Source organism: Ctenocephalides felis, unplaced genomic scaffold (genome assembly GCF_003426905.1).
Source record: "Ctenocephalides felis isolate EL2017-DRISC unplaced genomic scaffold, ASM342690v1 CF-g0.4_SCAFFOLD_03571, whole genome shotgun sequence".
NCBI lineage: Eukaryota > Metazoa > Arthropoda > Insecta > Siphonaptera > Pulicidae > Ctenocephalides > Ctenocephalides felis.
Window position 1 is genome coordinate 34,772,202 of NW_020539725.1, and position 13,928 is coordinate 34,786,129.

Genomic DNA, 13,928 nt, shown 5'->3' on the forward strand with positions numbered 1-13,928 from the left:
CATGTGTATGTGTGTTATGTATATGTATCCTTCTTTTTGTTATTCATAATAATGATATTAAACCAAAAATATTGAAATATATTTGTGATATGTATACAGTGTATATAATTACAATGTAATATTGGTTTGTATTTGGTGTTTTTACTAATGTGTATATTTTTATATTTATATAATGTTTTGTATATTTTGTGTTACAGCATTGTATTGAAATTCATTGAATGACTTTGTTTCATTCTTGTGTGTGACTTTTGAGTGACTTTGTTTCATTTTAGTGCTCTGGTATTTTCAGTTTGTGTAATAATAAGCGCACCTAGGACAATTTCCGAGAGGTACGCAAACACAATTGTAATCACGTGCGTATCCATCGTTGCAGTAAAGACGGTTAACAGGGGCAAAAGTCTTGATGGGGCAGTTTTCTTTTAATCCTTCCAGGCCGCATTCCCGATCGCAATAAGTTCCATTAGCACGAAACTGGTTACCCCCTGGGTAGTTGTATCCTGAAGAGATAAAGATAGAAAAAATAATCATAATTTTTGTTGACCAGGTATTGCTATCTCTATATTTCACACCAGAAAAATTGTCAAGTCTTATAAACGAGAGAAATAGCTTGTGTTATACTGACTGGCAAATGCACTGTATGGTCCCTAACACGATGCAAAAAACGCATATTACAACTTAAATTCGAGATTTGGTCTCCGACATTCGGCCATAACGAACATGAGTTATCTTATGGCCGGTCAACAAAGTGCTATAAGTTTCCTATTGAAACTGGAACTGATATTTTCTATTATTTTTCCAAAGTTGTAATGTAAATATTTTACATAATTCGTGTCAAAAAACTATTTAGCAACAAATACATGTATTATGGCTATAGCGACTGGACCTGAATCAGAGGTCCCGCTTCGAGTCTGATATCAAGCAGTAGTGACATCGGTTTTCACTTGGAAATATAGTCATCAATATGTTTCTAAGTAAAACTACCTTTCATTCGACATTCCTGCATCAATGAAAAATTTGCTCTATTAGAGAAATTGTAATAATACAAATTTATCGCACAGATATGAGACAATTGTTGGCATCTGCGTTGCCATCCGTAAAACCGACATAGTATTAATTCAAATTAGCCCAACAGCTTTTAGGACTCTTGAGTTCTGATTGCTGTTCAAAACAATGAAAAGATACATGGATTTCCATGTATCTTTCAAAAAGTCTCAGGATATATTTCAAACATTGTTTCTTTCTTTGTAAGATATAAGGTTAATTAGTAAATAGATCGGTATTTTCTATTATTTATTTCGATATCATCAATACTAAAATTGTATAAAAATATTGCATTAGTCTTTTGCAGGCATTAGCCAAATTTACTAACTTTCATATTTAATTTTTTAAATATTCTAAATTTAATACATTTACATAATTCCTAAATTATTAATTAAATTAAAATTATGCCATAACCTGAGATATTTTGAAAAACCTTCAAATTTTGTCGACCTTGTTGTGTTACTCATCCCGTATCTACTGGATTAGCGAATAGTTAGTAATGGGCTGGCGTTGAAAATCGATAAGTCATGTTAAGATTTGCAAAATCTAATTATAACAAAAATAATATTTCATATCATTATCTATTGCATGTGTCTTGCTCACCTGGTGGGCACCTGATATCGTTAGAATTGAATGCAGCCAAGACGCCGCTTAGACAAACCACTGCAACAAGTACTATACACTTCATATTGAGCTGGTCAGAGAACTGTGCGTTTAACAAATAATTTGTCAGTGAAATTATAATCCTCCCAAACAATTCTTTTATACCCGACCTACCTGTACAGATCTTTTATCTTATTTATCAATACTGCACGATTCGCATATTACGATCGATTTACGTCAAAATACAAATACTTCTACCTTGGAATGTAAAATTAGCACGGCACACCGAATTATGTTGTTTATTTTACAAACGAAATTACGGACATGTTCACAATCAGTACTGAGTATTTTACAAGTAATCTGTTGTCGAGGCGTGATTATGTGACAAATTATGGATATTGAAGTCAAAAGAAAAACCATTGTAAATTTCCACAATGGAATAATACAAAAAATCGGAATAGAAAATTCGGTATTTGCTTTTTGTTACATATTGTTACATATAATTTTATAGCGAGTTTTAACAACAAACATTACAATTCTTATGTATATTTTAATAGAATTTTTAAATAATATTTCATTCTGTGCCAAGTTCACAACTTTTCATTGAGGAAATATGCCACTTACGTCTAGTTTATATCTAAGAAGTAAAGAACAATCAAACTTAATTTCTATTCATAATCATTCATATTAGGGGGAAGTTCCGTAACGCCGGACGGCACCAAGTACCGGACATTCTATTTCTTTTTTGGCACTCTATTTAACACGTATTATTTAAGCGAGTATAAATTTCGAAATACAAGTGAAATGGGCATTGGGGGCACGCAGGTACAGGATCACGCGCCAAGCTTCGCCTATGATGCACACGGCCACGGCGAGAGCAACTCTTTCCTGTTTTAGGCGCAAAATACGGCGTCACCTAAATATCAATGAAAGTAATTCTAGTATATTTATGCATTTACATTTGAGAGGTATGCAAAGATAAAAGTTGCAGTTGATTGTTATTCGTAAAATAGTAGAATATCATTAGATCTTTTAACCAATTTTAGTAGGTGCGACCAAATGAACGAAAATGTCTGTCCCTTAGCACCGGACACTAAGTCGTCCTTTAGTGCCGGACAGTAAACATATTGATATTTCTTGTGAGAATTAACGTAATTTATTCCAATTATTTAATTTTATTCTGTATGAGTGCTAACAACCACTACATACCCACATTTTTTGTATTTCAAAAGAAAAGCTTGTCAAAGAATGAAAAGCTTATGAATGCACCAGCTGAGAGCATCGGTGTGGCCCAGCCAAAAGGGTGGATGAATAGTGACTTTTTTGCAATATCTAAGAATATTCGTCAAAGACACATGAGCAGGCATTCCATAGCGTGGAGATGTGGTCAATGCGGGTTATTTTGAGTGGGTGCCACTGTTTAAAATCATATTTTTGATAGATGGTAGTTGATCAATAGTATTCATTATTTTTTAGCAAAGATTGCGGTTTTGTTAATTTAGTTTGATTTTTAACGTTGTTATCTAACATAAATCATAATTTAATAAACATTTCGTGAAATATTTTTTCATTTATTTATAAATAACCTTAGGTGTCCGCCACTTGGGGACTTCCTCCTACCACTTGAAAAATGTATGAATTAATGATTTATCAATTATTTTGTTTTGGGTTGGGAAATTCACTTGACATTTTTATGGTATCATGATAAAAATCATTTTTCAAATAGCCAATTTTCTGCTTTGTCATTTTCTAATTTGACAATTATTTAAAACGCTTTTCTATTGCAATTTTGTATTCATTTATAATTATATTTGGAACTAAAATAGTAATATTATAATTACATTATCATCGAATTTGATATTCTGCATTCTATAGAGCAGATTGCTGCCATACCAATGACTAAAGTTTTAAAAAATCTTTTGTTGTTTTCATTTTTTTGCCAATTTGAAATTAGTATTTGTAAAATTCAAATTAAACGGTTTATATTTTTATTGAAGTATTATAATACTATTCATATTTTTTACAAGAACAATCTGTTATTTCACCACCAAATGTTTTACCGACGTTTTTACCTTGTGTTCGCACTGTTTAATGTGCGCGACACAGTTTGATCGTTTGTATCAGAGTTTTGAATTTTTTTTGGGAAAAAATTCAAAACTCTGATACAAATTCTATATATCAGTTAGTCTAATATAGCTAAAATCATAAGGAAATTCTCCGGTAAAATAGACCGTAACATAGCGATGTTACGGCGCAGCTATGTTACGCTGCTTTCTTGGTACTAAAAACCGTCAAAATGCTATGTATTTGCTGTGCAGTCAGGCGTTGACAAATTTAGTCAACAAAATAAAAATTGGCAATGTCTTCGAAAGATTAAATCATTACAAAAGACAAATTTTCATAAGATTAGATTCTAAATATCTAAACTGTTGTAAAAGAAGAAAAGTAAATTCGAACAAATTTGACTAATAGTCATACTTTTTTTAAAAATTTATTTGCATATGAAGTAAGGTGTAAATAAAATATAAATCATAAAAAATATTATATATTTTGGTAGTTGATTAACAGGAATTACAATATTCTTTTGGGACACATTTACAACGGTTATCTCTTGCATATCCTTCATTACAATAGCATCTATCCACACATTTGATATTTATAATTGGACAGGTTTGGTTAAGTCTTCCGCATTCTTCATCACAATGACTTCCACAAGCGTAGTGTTCATTTCCTCCGTTGCATTTCCCTTGAAGAAAATATTTGCTTTCATATTTTTGTTCATATTTGATTAATATTTTTATTGCATCAGTTTGAAATGCATATGCAAATTGGTAAATTCATTAACATTTTGTGAGAAATATAAGTGAATACTTACATGGGCCACTTGTTGGAGGGCATCTGATCTGGCAATTAACTACAGCAAATGCAATGATTAAAAATAGAAATATTTTCATTTTGGTAATCTTAGAAAATATATTAATACAAATGCAACTGATCGTTGATAAACTGCAAATGTGAAATCACTGTATTTTTATCTTATATATAAGTGTTACCGTGTGCTTACACACGTGTTTTAAAATATAAACAATACACTTCAATGAGTTTAAAAAATTTCTTTATATTATTGAATCAGATGTATTTATTGTCGGTTTTTGATATGTTTGTTAGTAACATTTTTTTACTGTAGAAGTAGATAAAACTTGTTTCTTCCAGAAACTTTCAGCATGCAGGAAACGAAATTGAGAAAGAGCAATAAGAATAGTTACTTTACTTTTCATTTATATATTTTTGAAGTGTTTTATTGTAATATCAGAAATCTTTATATCACCTTTTTTATAACAACAATTATTGTGCGTCATATAGTCTTATTTCTGGATTTTATTTTTACTTTTAATGAAATTGATTACCTTATGAAGATGTTCTTCAATTTCTGTAAGAAATTCAATTCTAATCCAACATTTGCTCGAATCGATGCTCTAATAGTTTTGCGGTGTAATTGATATGTGATGTTATTTTTTAGTTAATATTGCTCTAATATGTCGTCGACACAACATATTTTTAGCTTTTCATTATTTTGAACAATAAAGTGTGGGTCCGGTTGGAATATTTTGTATAAAATATGTAGCATATAACAAAATTGGCACAATAATAAAATAAAATTTATTATTATTGTTATGATCGTATTCATGAATATATAAATACACAGATTAAATAACAAGGCGTAATTCTAATATATGATTAGTAAGCAGAAAGAGTTAATTGAAACAAACAAATTGTGAAGAACATTTTTTAATAAATAATAATTAGGAAAATAAGTACAAATCAGTTAAAATACAATAAATAATAGATTGTCACAATGAATAATTATAAATTTTACAACTGGTAATTATTGCTTGAAATTTTTAACAATTGTCGCATTTATCGAAAGGAACACAATTGCAAAATTCATCTCTTGCATATCCAGGATCGCAATAGCAACGATCTGTGCATTTGATATTTTGAATTGGGCAGTCTTCGCCAATTTTTCCGCATTCTACATCGCAAAAGCTCCCACATCCACACCATTCATGTCCTCCATTACACAACCCTGTAAATAAAAGAAATATGAATTGCTTATTAGACTCTATTTTATATGACTCTATTTTTTATGATTTCCAAAATTATTAATATAAATAAAAACTTACAAATGAATCCATATAAAATTTATTGTTATTGTGTAATTTATTATTCAAACTATATTCAATATATGAGCATTAAAATGGAACTATTGAACTATATTGGCAGCAAAAATCTTTTTAAATCAAATTTTTATAATTTACTTACATGGGGCTGGCGTTGGTGGACATCTGATATCATTTCCTCCATATACGACCGCTATGCACAAAACTAAACAAATAATTGTAATCTTCATAATTAATTATTAGAATGTCTAATGGATGCTTGCATTGATGAGTATACAATGTACTTTCACATTTTCTTTTAATTCCTTATATATGTTCTGATTAGCTTATTTTCATAATAGATAGACGTTTTGCAAACAAAAAATCGTACTCAAACAGTTAAATACACATAAATGTCGAGACAAATAGTCCATTTATTTGTATACTCAATAAATTAAATATGTTTTCCATTTTTAGTTCACTTTTTATACGCAGTTAGTATCGATTAATGATGGAATTCGCATATTTTTTATGTTTAATTAGAATATAAAAAAATTGTTAACAGACAATTTGATATGGTAATTATAGTAATTAATAATAAAATACTGAACTGAAATATTAATATTGAACATACCAGTAATATGCTAGTAATATAAAAATTAATATATTTATAAATTCAATTTATTAACACTATTTCACTTTGTGATTTTTTAAAACTTTTTTTTGTTTTATGCAATATTTTTAATGAGTCATACATTTTTGGTGGTATATAATAATTATAAATATTATAATATTATAATTATAAAGTACAAAATATATAAGAAGTGATCAAATTATGATGATCAAAAAATTAAAATAATAAATTAGAGTAATTTTTAATGTTGAAAGGGTTAGTTGTAATAAAATATCATAAAACATTTTAAAAGATTTTTTTTCTATTTACTGTAGCAATCATTTGTAAATCAATAATTCAAATGAGAATATTAAATACCAAAGGCATCGTAAACGTATATAAACATTTGAAAAATGTTTCATAATTTAAATTATAATATATGTGATGAGCACCACCACTATTTCTAAAACTCCATAGATTAATATTCCAACAGTTTTTCGAAACTAGTATTTTCATCGAGACTTTTTTAACTTCCTGTAGGGCAAGTTATAGTAATCGCAAAAAAATCGAAAATAATTTTTTTTATATATATTTACGTTTCAAAACCTTCTGAACATTTTGGCATACCTTAGAAAAAAATAGATGTATGTGTGTGTGTGTGTGTGCGTGCGTGTATGTATGTGTGCGGATACAAATTTTTGTCGACGATTTCGGGAACACGGATGAAGCGATTTGCATAATTCAGAAAACAATCGATTCGTATTGATAAGGAGACGTGCTGATTAGTTTTTGGCAAAGGCAGGTCTAGCCGTTCCGAAGATATGGGGTAAAAAGTGCCAAAAACGCAAACTCAGTTTTTAAGAGAACGGAACATCCCATTTGAATAATTCAAAAAACATTTTACTTTTATCAATAAGATGAAGAACTGATCAAATTTTCATGGAGGCAGGTCTAGCGGTTTCGGAGATCTAGTGAAAAAGTAAAAGAAAATGCCATCTGGCGGTCAAAAATGATCATTAGACATATGCACATCAAATTATCAGATATTTTATAGACATTTTAACAATAAGTTTTAACAATAAATTTTAACTTAAGTATAAATTTTGTTTACATTTCTATGGGTTCCGTACCAATCCTTATCCGTTAGACGGCTTACGCGCTTCTATATTTCGTCTCAATGCAGTTAAAGCACTACGATTGCTTCGAAAAAAAGTTCAGAATTTCCAAAATATTTCAAAATACACTTTTCTTCAAAAAGTCATTTCTTCAAAAAAAAAGTAATTTTTTGTCAAAAATTTATAGTTTCTCTAAATAATTCTAATCTTCTAATTTTTCAGAGTATTTTTTTTTCAAAAATGTTAATCTTTTAAAAAAAAATTGTACGGGTAGTTCCAGCAATTTACCTTAAGTCACGATGCCATGCGCCCCACTAGTTTGATGAGCACCACCACTATTTCTAAAACCTCATAGATTCTTTAATATTCCAACAGTTTTTCGAAACTAGTGTTTTTATCAAGACTTTTTCATTATGCAGAATTTTGAAACTTGCATTACTAAATGATAATTATTTTATACTTTGAATATACCAGATAGTTATAAAAACAATTGTAAGCGTATTTTTTATTCAATTTTTATTAAGATAACAAATAACAATTCTGTGTAGATTATTAACAAGTTTATGAAATTTTATATTATTTACGAGCTGTCGGTAAAAATGCCATCAGGGAATCCTGCTGGTGGAGTAGTTTCGGCTTGTTCGACTGGTACGGTATTACCGTTTGCGGTAGTTTCACCACCTTGAGCGGGAGCCGCGGTGGTTTCAGCAGCAGAAGCTGCAGTGGTTTCTGCAGCGGAAGCGCTGGTTGTCGTAGCTTCAGCACCTTTAATTGTTATGTTGTTAATACTCGTTAAATAGCTGACGAGGCAGCTCGTGAATAATTAATTTAGTTAAAGTATATCAACTGTTTCAAATTAAAATATTATTATCATTTTATAATTTTATGGCTTACCACATTGATCTTCGGGAATGCACTCATTATTCTCATTTCTGGCGTAGTTGCGTTTGCAGAAGCATTTGCAGTTGTTACCAATATCGATGCAAATATTATTCAAATTGTCACAGCGTTTGTCACAGCCTAACTTGCAGGCGAAACGTTCATTCTCACCACAATCGGCTGTAAGTAGTTTAAATTTTATAACTGGAGTCGATTTACAATTTCAAAATTAATAAAAAAAACTGATGTCATTATTTGGACGTGTCATTATTCGTTTTATTATATTGGTCATGAAGGTGACAACCTTCAGGGCATTAAGCTTTACACGGAATGGTTGCTACCCTTGGTAGAGGGGGTAGCGGAGTGTTTTAATAAAGTCCGCGAAACAGCATGTATAATAAATATATCTTTTTTCTTATAACTTAGTAACAAATCAGTGTTTGTAATTAGAACTGCAACAAATACATAATATACAAACAAATCAGTATTTAACAGTCCACAGCTACAAGGGTTAAATTATAAACCAACAACCTGAATAATCGAAGAAGAGTTTTAATAAATTCTATAACTACGTAACAAAACGACAATCATATTCTACTGACTTATGACTCTTTCATAAGATGGAATTTCAGAATATATTGTACTAAAAAACTAATATAAATATTATAGAGTGAATATTTATATCTCACCCGCAAAAGCAACAGCTACCAAGGCTACCAAAACGACAACTGTCAAGCAACGCATTTTGAATTATAACACAATAACACAAACTGAACTGTGAAATCCGTAAAAAATATGAGTTTATATACCTTCTTAGATATTTTCCAGAAAATATTCTAATCTTCTTCAAATATGTACCTGAATTATGATTATAAGGCTTTTATGATCAAATTATAATTTATTATCAGTTAGAGCTTCTTATTTCGCTTTTAAACGTTATAATTATATTAATTTATTATTTGCATAATAGCAAATATTTTGCAAACATACTTAATAAAACAATATTAAATCAAATCCATTTTTGAGAACTCGTACGTAATTAAATATTTAGTTTCGTTGATAAGAAGCTGTTAATTTTTAATTTGATTATAAAAGATAAGACTTAATTAATTTGAAATCTTAAAGCAACTTTAGTAGAATTATCTGTCATTAGACAAATACTGCAAAAACATGTTTGATATGTTTATATCACTTCAAATTTATTTCAATTTTATTTTTCTATCAAAATATATTGTAGTTGTTCATTAAAAATTTATTTTTCAGTAAGGCTAGTAAAAAAAGTAAAGGCTAAATTGAAGTGCAAGTGCATTTATACTTATTTTTTTACGTAAATATGGTTTACTTTCCATACATTCAAATTATAATTCTTCTTGAACCTGAAACACAGCGTTTCAGGTTCAATATCCATCTCGGTCAACAAGATATCAAGCAGTAGTGACATCGGTTTTTGCTTGAAAATATAGTTTGTAAGCGAAAATATCCCTTGTTCGGCATCAAATTAAAAAAATAGTATTAAAGAAATTCTAACTAGTGGTGTATGGCATCGTGCCTTAAGGCAAATTGCTGGAACTTCCTGTACCGTAACGAAATAATCGAGGAATATTAAATGTTTTCAAATAGGTTTTTATAAATATTGTAACATTAATATTTATAAGAATTATATAAACTGAATTGTAAAGTTAAAATTATTTGTTTAAAGTTTATTAGAAAAGAATTAAAATTAAAATCTGAATTATTTTCGATTTACAAAAAAAAAATTCTTGAAAAAAAAATTTTGGAAAAAAATTAAAAACAAAATTTTTTTTCCAACAGCAATTATTTTGTTAAAACAAGCAGAAAGTTCTTTGAATAATTCAAATCGGACTCTTAGTTCTCTCAAAAACTGACATTTTTTGCACATTTAGCTCTGTATCTTCGAAATAGCTGGACCTGCCTTTGCTAATCACCTCTTCTCCCAATCAGTACAAATTGAATGTTTTTTAGAATGTTCAAATCGGATACTATGTTCTCTCAAGAACTCGATTTCTATTTTCTGCACTCTTTGCTCCGTATCTCCGTAACAGCTGGACCTGCCTTTGCCAACAACTAATCAGCACATCTCCCTGTCAATAGGAATCGAATGTTTTTTGAACCATTCAAATCGGTTGATCCGTGCGCCCGAAAACGTGGACGAAAAAATGTTTACATACAAAACACACACACACATCCATTTTTTCTGAGGTACGCCAAAAAGTTCACAAACCTTCAAAACGTCGGAAAATGCAAAAAAAAATATTTTCAATTTTCGGCCTATTACTATAACTACCCTACGGGATAGTAAGTGGTTAAGTGGTTAAAAATAAAAATATGTCAAATATAGATAAGTCAAGCGTTGAGTTTTCTTCTAAAAAAGCAAAGTTGTTGGGGAGAAGGTTTATCACGTTAGCTATGAAAGATATATTTATATATTGCATATTAAAAGGTTGAAGAATGATTTTAAATACAAGACCTGTATGTAAACTTTTATTATCCAAATATTCGAATGATCACAATTCAATTTTATCCAATGTTCTTGTATACGTAACTGGATACGTCTAATTATTATTATAAACAATAACACATCTCAAAATAGTGAAAGATTTTATTCAAATACAAAAAATAAATACAAAACCTAATAATGATTAAATAATATATTTATTATTATTATTTGGCAAAATTAAAATAATATGTACAACTACAAACTAATTCTTTGAACTGCAAATGCTTCTACTTTTTCAAATTAACTACTTTCAAAACAATTTTTCTTTCCCATTTATCTGCCCATACCAAAAATGCATTTTAGTAAGTGCACACATTGACCGTTAGCGTTTCTTACAAAACCAAATCTGCAGTAACATTGGCATTTGTTGACGCCGTTAAAACAGAAAGAACCAAAAGAGTCGCAACGGCCGTCGCAAGTCATTCGGCAGCCATATTCTTCGTTCATTCCGGTGCAAAGAGGTTGATCGGGCATCTGCTGCTGAGGCAGCTGGGGTTGCTGTTGCTGAGGTAGTTGCTGCTGAGGTAGCTGTTGTTGCTGCTGCTGAGGAAGCTGTTGCTGCGGTAATTGAGGTTGCAACTGTTGTTGAGGCAATTGGGGTTGCAACTGTTGCTGCGGAATTTGAGGCTGCAGTTGCTGTTGAGGTAACTGAGGCTGAAGTTGTTGTTGCGGTAATTGTGGTTGGAGTTCTGAAATAACAAGCGTCTTAAATATGATTGTTCACAAACTTATCAAAAATATTTTAACACATCGTATTGTTTTCAATTTTCAATTACATTTATAATAAACATTATGAACATATTTACATCAACTAAAGATTATATCAACTTAATTGTACCGCACACGTAACTCAAAGCATAAATACTATCATGAAATGGTAGAAGTGCAAATATGTTTTTAAATATTAGTCAATAAAAATGTTATTGCTGGATGCATGTAAGTAAATAGTCAGTAATCGTATTTTCATTCGTAAACTTTTTCAACGTAAAGTTGATTTTTTTTTTCAATAAAAAGATCTTGCATCACTTTATTGTTACTTTGTATGTGTTCAATACGTCAAAAAATCTTAAATTTAGATATCAGCTTCAATAACAAACCAATCATAGTCATATCTTCGATATGACTCTATCATGTTATTGGTAAATACTAAATATAAATATGTCGAGGTCAATTCTTCGATAAAATATACCGTAACATAGCGTTTTATGTCAAAGCTATTTTACGTTCTTTCTTCATATAAATTGAGAGCAAAAACCGTCCAAATGCTATGTATTTTATCAAAAGTTCAAAACACCAAGTCAAATAGCATGTACAACTGCATTTTGTTGCCGAGTTTTTAAAATATGTTATAATATATTCATATATTTTATAGCATAGAGCTTTATTGATTATTAGAATCCCAAGTGGTTCATTTTGAATGTTTATTTACTCCTATTTCAAAGCTGTTTAGTTCCTTAAAGCAAGTATTTTCACATTTTTTCAATTTATAAACTTTTAATTAATGCTATAAGTATAACCATCATATATTTGTATATATTGTTTTTATATACAGTATTTTTGTAAAATATTTATTTCAAAAATTTCAATTTAAAACGATTCAAAACGTACGTGCAAATATAGCCCCCACAAAACACACAAAAATAATTATTTGAAGATGCATATTCCTGCTTTGTTACACCGAACTTTTAAAAGATTATGTAATGACTAAAAAAATTATTGCATTGCGAGTATTTATATATAAGGCATGGGAACATAATTAAAAATGCAAATTTGTGAATGAGGCGTATGTTTTCCTCGTACTTTCGGAAGCTCATCACGTTTTAAAAGCAATTGTTCAAATATCGCGGCTCGATATGTATCATTTCATTTGTAAATAGTACGCATTCCTTTCAAATTTTATATTGTATACCAAAATTAAATATGCTTAACTCACTCACAAAATTCTGTTTCGTTTTAAATTATCTGAGAAGCGTAATAAAAGCGGGTACTTACCTGATGTGATTACGAAATTTTTATTTAATTATACGCATTAATAATTGTATATTTACATATGAATGATAATACTTTTTGGTTAATTATATGGTATTTATCAAATTGATGTATTGTATTGTTTGTCTATAGTTTTGGGCATTTAGAGTATAAGACAAGAAATAAAATATGCAATAACTATTCCACAAAATATTCTATATTTTGAAAATTATTTGGAAAATTGGACAATTTTTTTAGAATGTTTTGTAAACTACATATTGGACAAATTTTAAAATTGCAGGACTTTAAAAATTGTTATTTAAAATACCATATTACACTTCCGAATATAATACATATTTTTATTAATATTATTCATAAATAAATTTAGTTCAATGAAAATGTAGAGCACATGTTTAAATGTTGATTTTGTACTCTGCGTACATATAATGAATCAACGTTTGATTTAATCTATATTAACATATAAAACGCCTATATATTTTATTTTTCCCATAAACACAAATATTTTTAATGACATTCTAATACTCTACAATAAAATATAAAATATGTAAAACGAGTTTGCTATAATAATTAATCATCACATATACAAAACATAAATCAACTACTAGTAACTAAAATGCTAATTAAATAGTTGGGTTTTCATTCTATGGTGCTTCTACATATTTCTTGATGACGTGGGTTTGTAATATTAGGCAAAATTTAATTTTGTACTGGTTGAATTACATTAGAAGAATATAATTAATATATAATAAAAAATATATTAAAATACGTTTAACATATAGTCGTCAATATAATATGCTAGAATTTAAATATATAGCAATGACAATGTGACAGACTAAATTAATTCTGAACTTTTTTCAGAATTTTGGTTATTTCCTTAATCCAGAATATTTTTTTGCTAAGTCCATCCATTCAAGAATACGATTAGAACGATACATTTTCCGTGAAGATTACATATATGAATTTTAAAATGACTTCACAAAATTTACTCGTTTTTATTGTAAATTTTACAT

General features: G+C 29.1%; 3 protein-coding genes across 3 annotated transcripts in view; all 3 read right to left on the reverse strand.

Annotated features, from left to right (window-relative positions):
• Positions 1–4,205: 4,205 nt before the first annotated feature.
• On the reverse strand, positions 4,206–6,055 carry LOC113385957 (inducible metalloproteinase inhibitor protein-like). The gene is made up of 3 exons (XM_026623775.1): positions 5,968–6,055; positions 5,552–5,731; positions 4,206–4,390 (listed from the first exon to the last, which is right to left on the reverse strand). Exons 1-3 carry the CDS (start codon positions 6,053–6,055, stop codon positions 4,206–4,208), a joined length of 453 nt encoding a protein of 150 aa, XP_026479560.1.
• A 2,057-nt stretch (positions 6,056–8,112) lies between these two features.
• On the reverse strand, positions 8,113–9,155 carry LOC113385958 (serine protease inhibitor 1-like). The gene is made up of 3 exons (XM_026623776.1): positions 9,101–9,155; positions 8,427–8,591; positions 8,113–8,297 (listed from the first exon to the last, which is right to left on the reverse strand). The coding sequence occupies exons 1-3, from the start codon at positions 9,153–9,155 to the stop codon at positions 8,113–8,115; spliced, it is 405 nt and encodes a 134-aa protein (XP_026479561.1).
• A 2,047-nt stretch (positions 9,156–11,202) lies between these two features.
• The window catches only part of LOC113385959 (serine protease 30-like), an 8,140-nt gene continuing 5,414 nt past the window's right edge, over positions 11,203–13,928 (reverse strand). The window contains exon 6 of the mRNA XM_026623777.1: positions 11,203–11,634. Coding sequence (XP_026479562.1) covers positions 11,203–11,634 — 432 coding nt within the window. The remainder of the gene's footprint in view (positions 11,635–13,928) is intronic.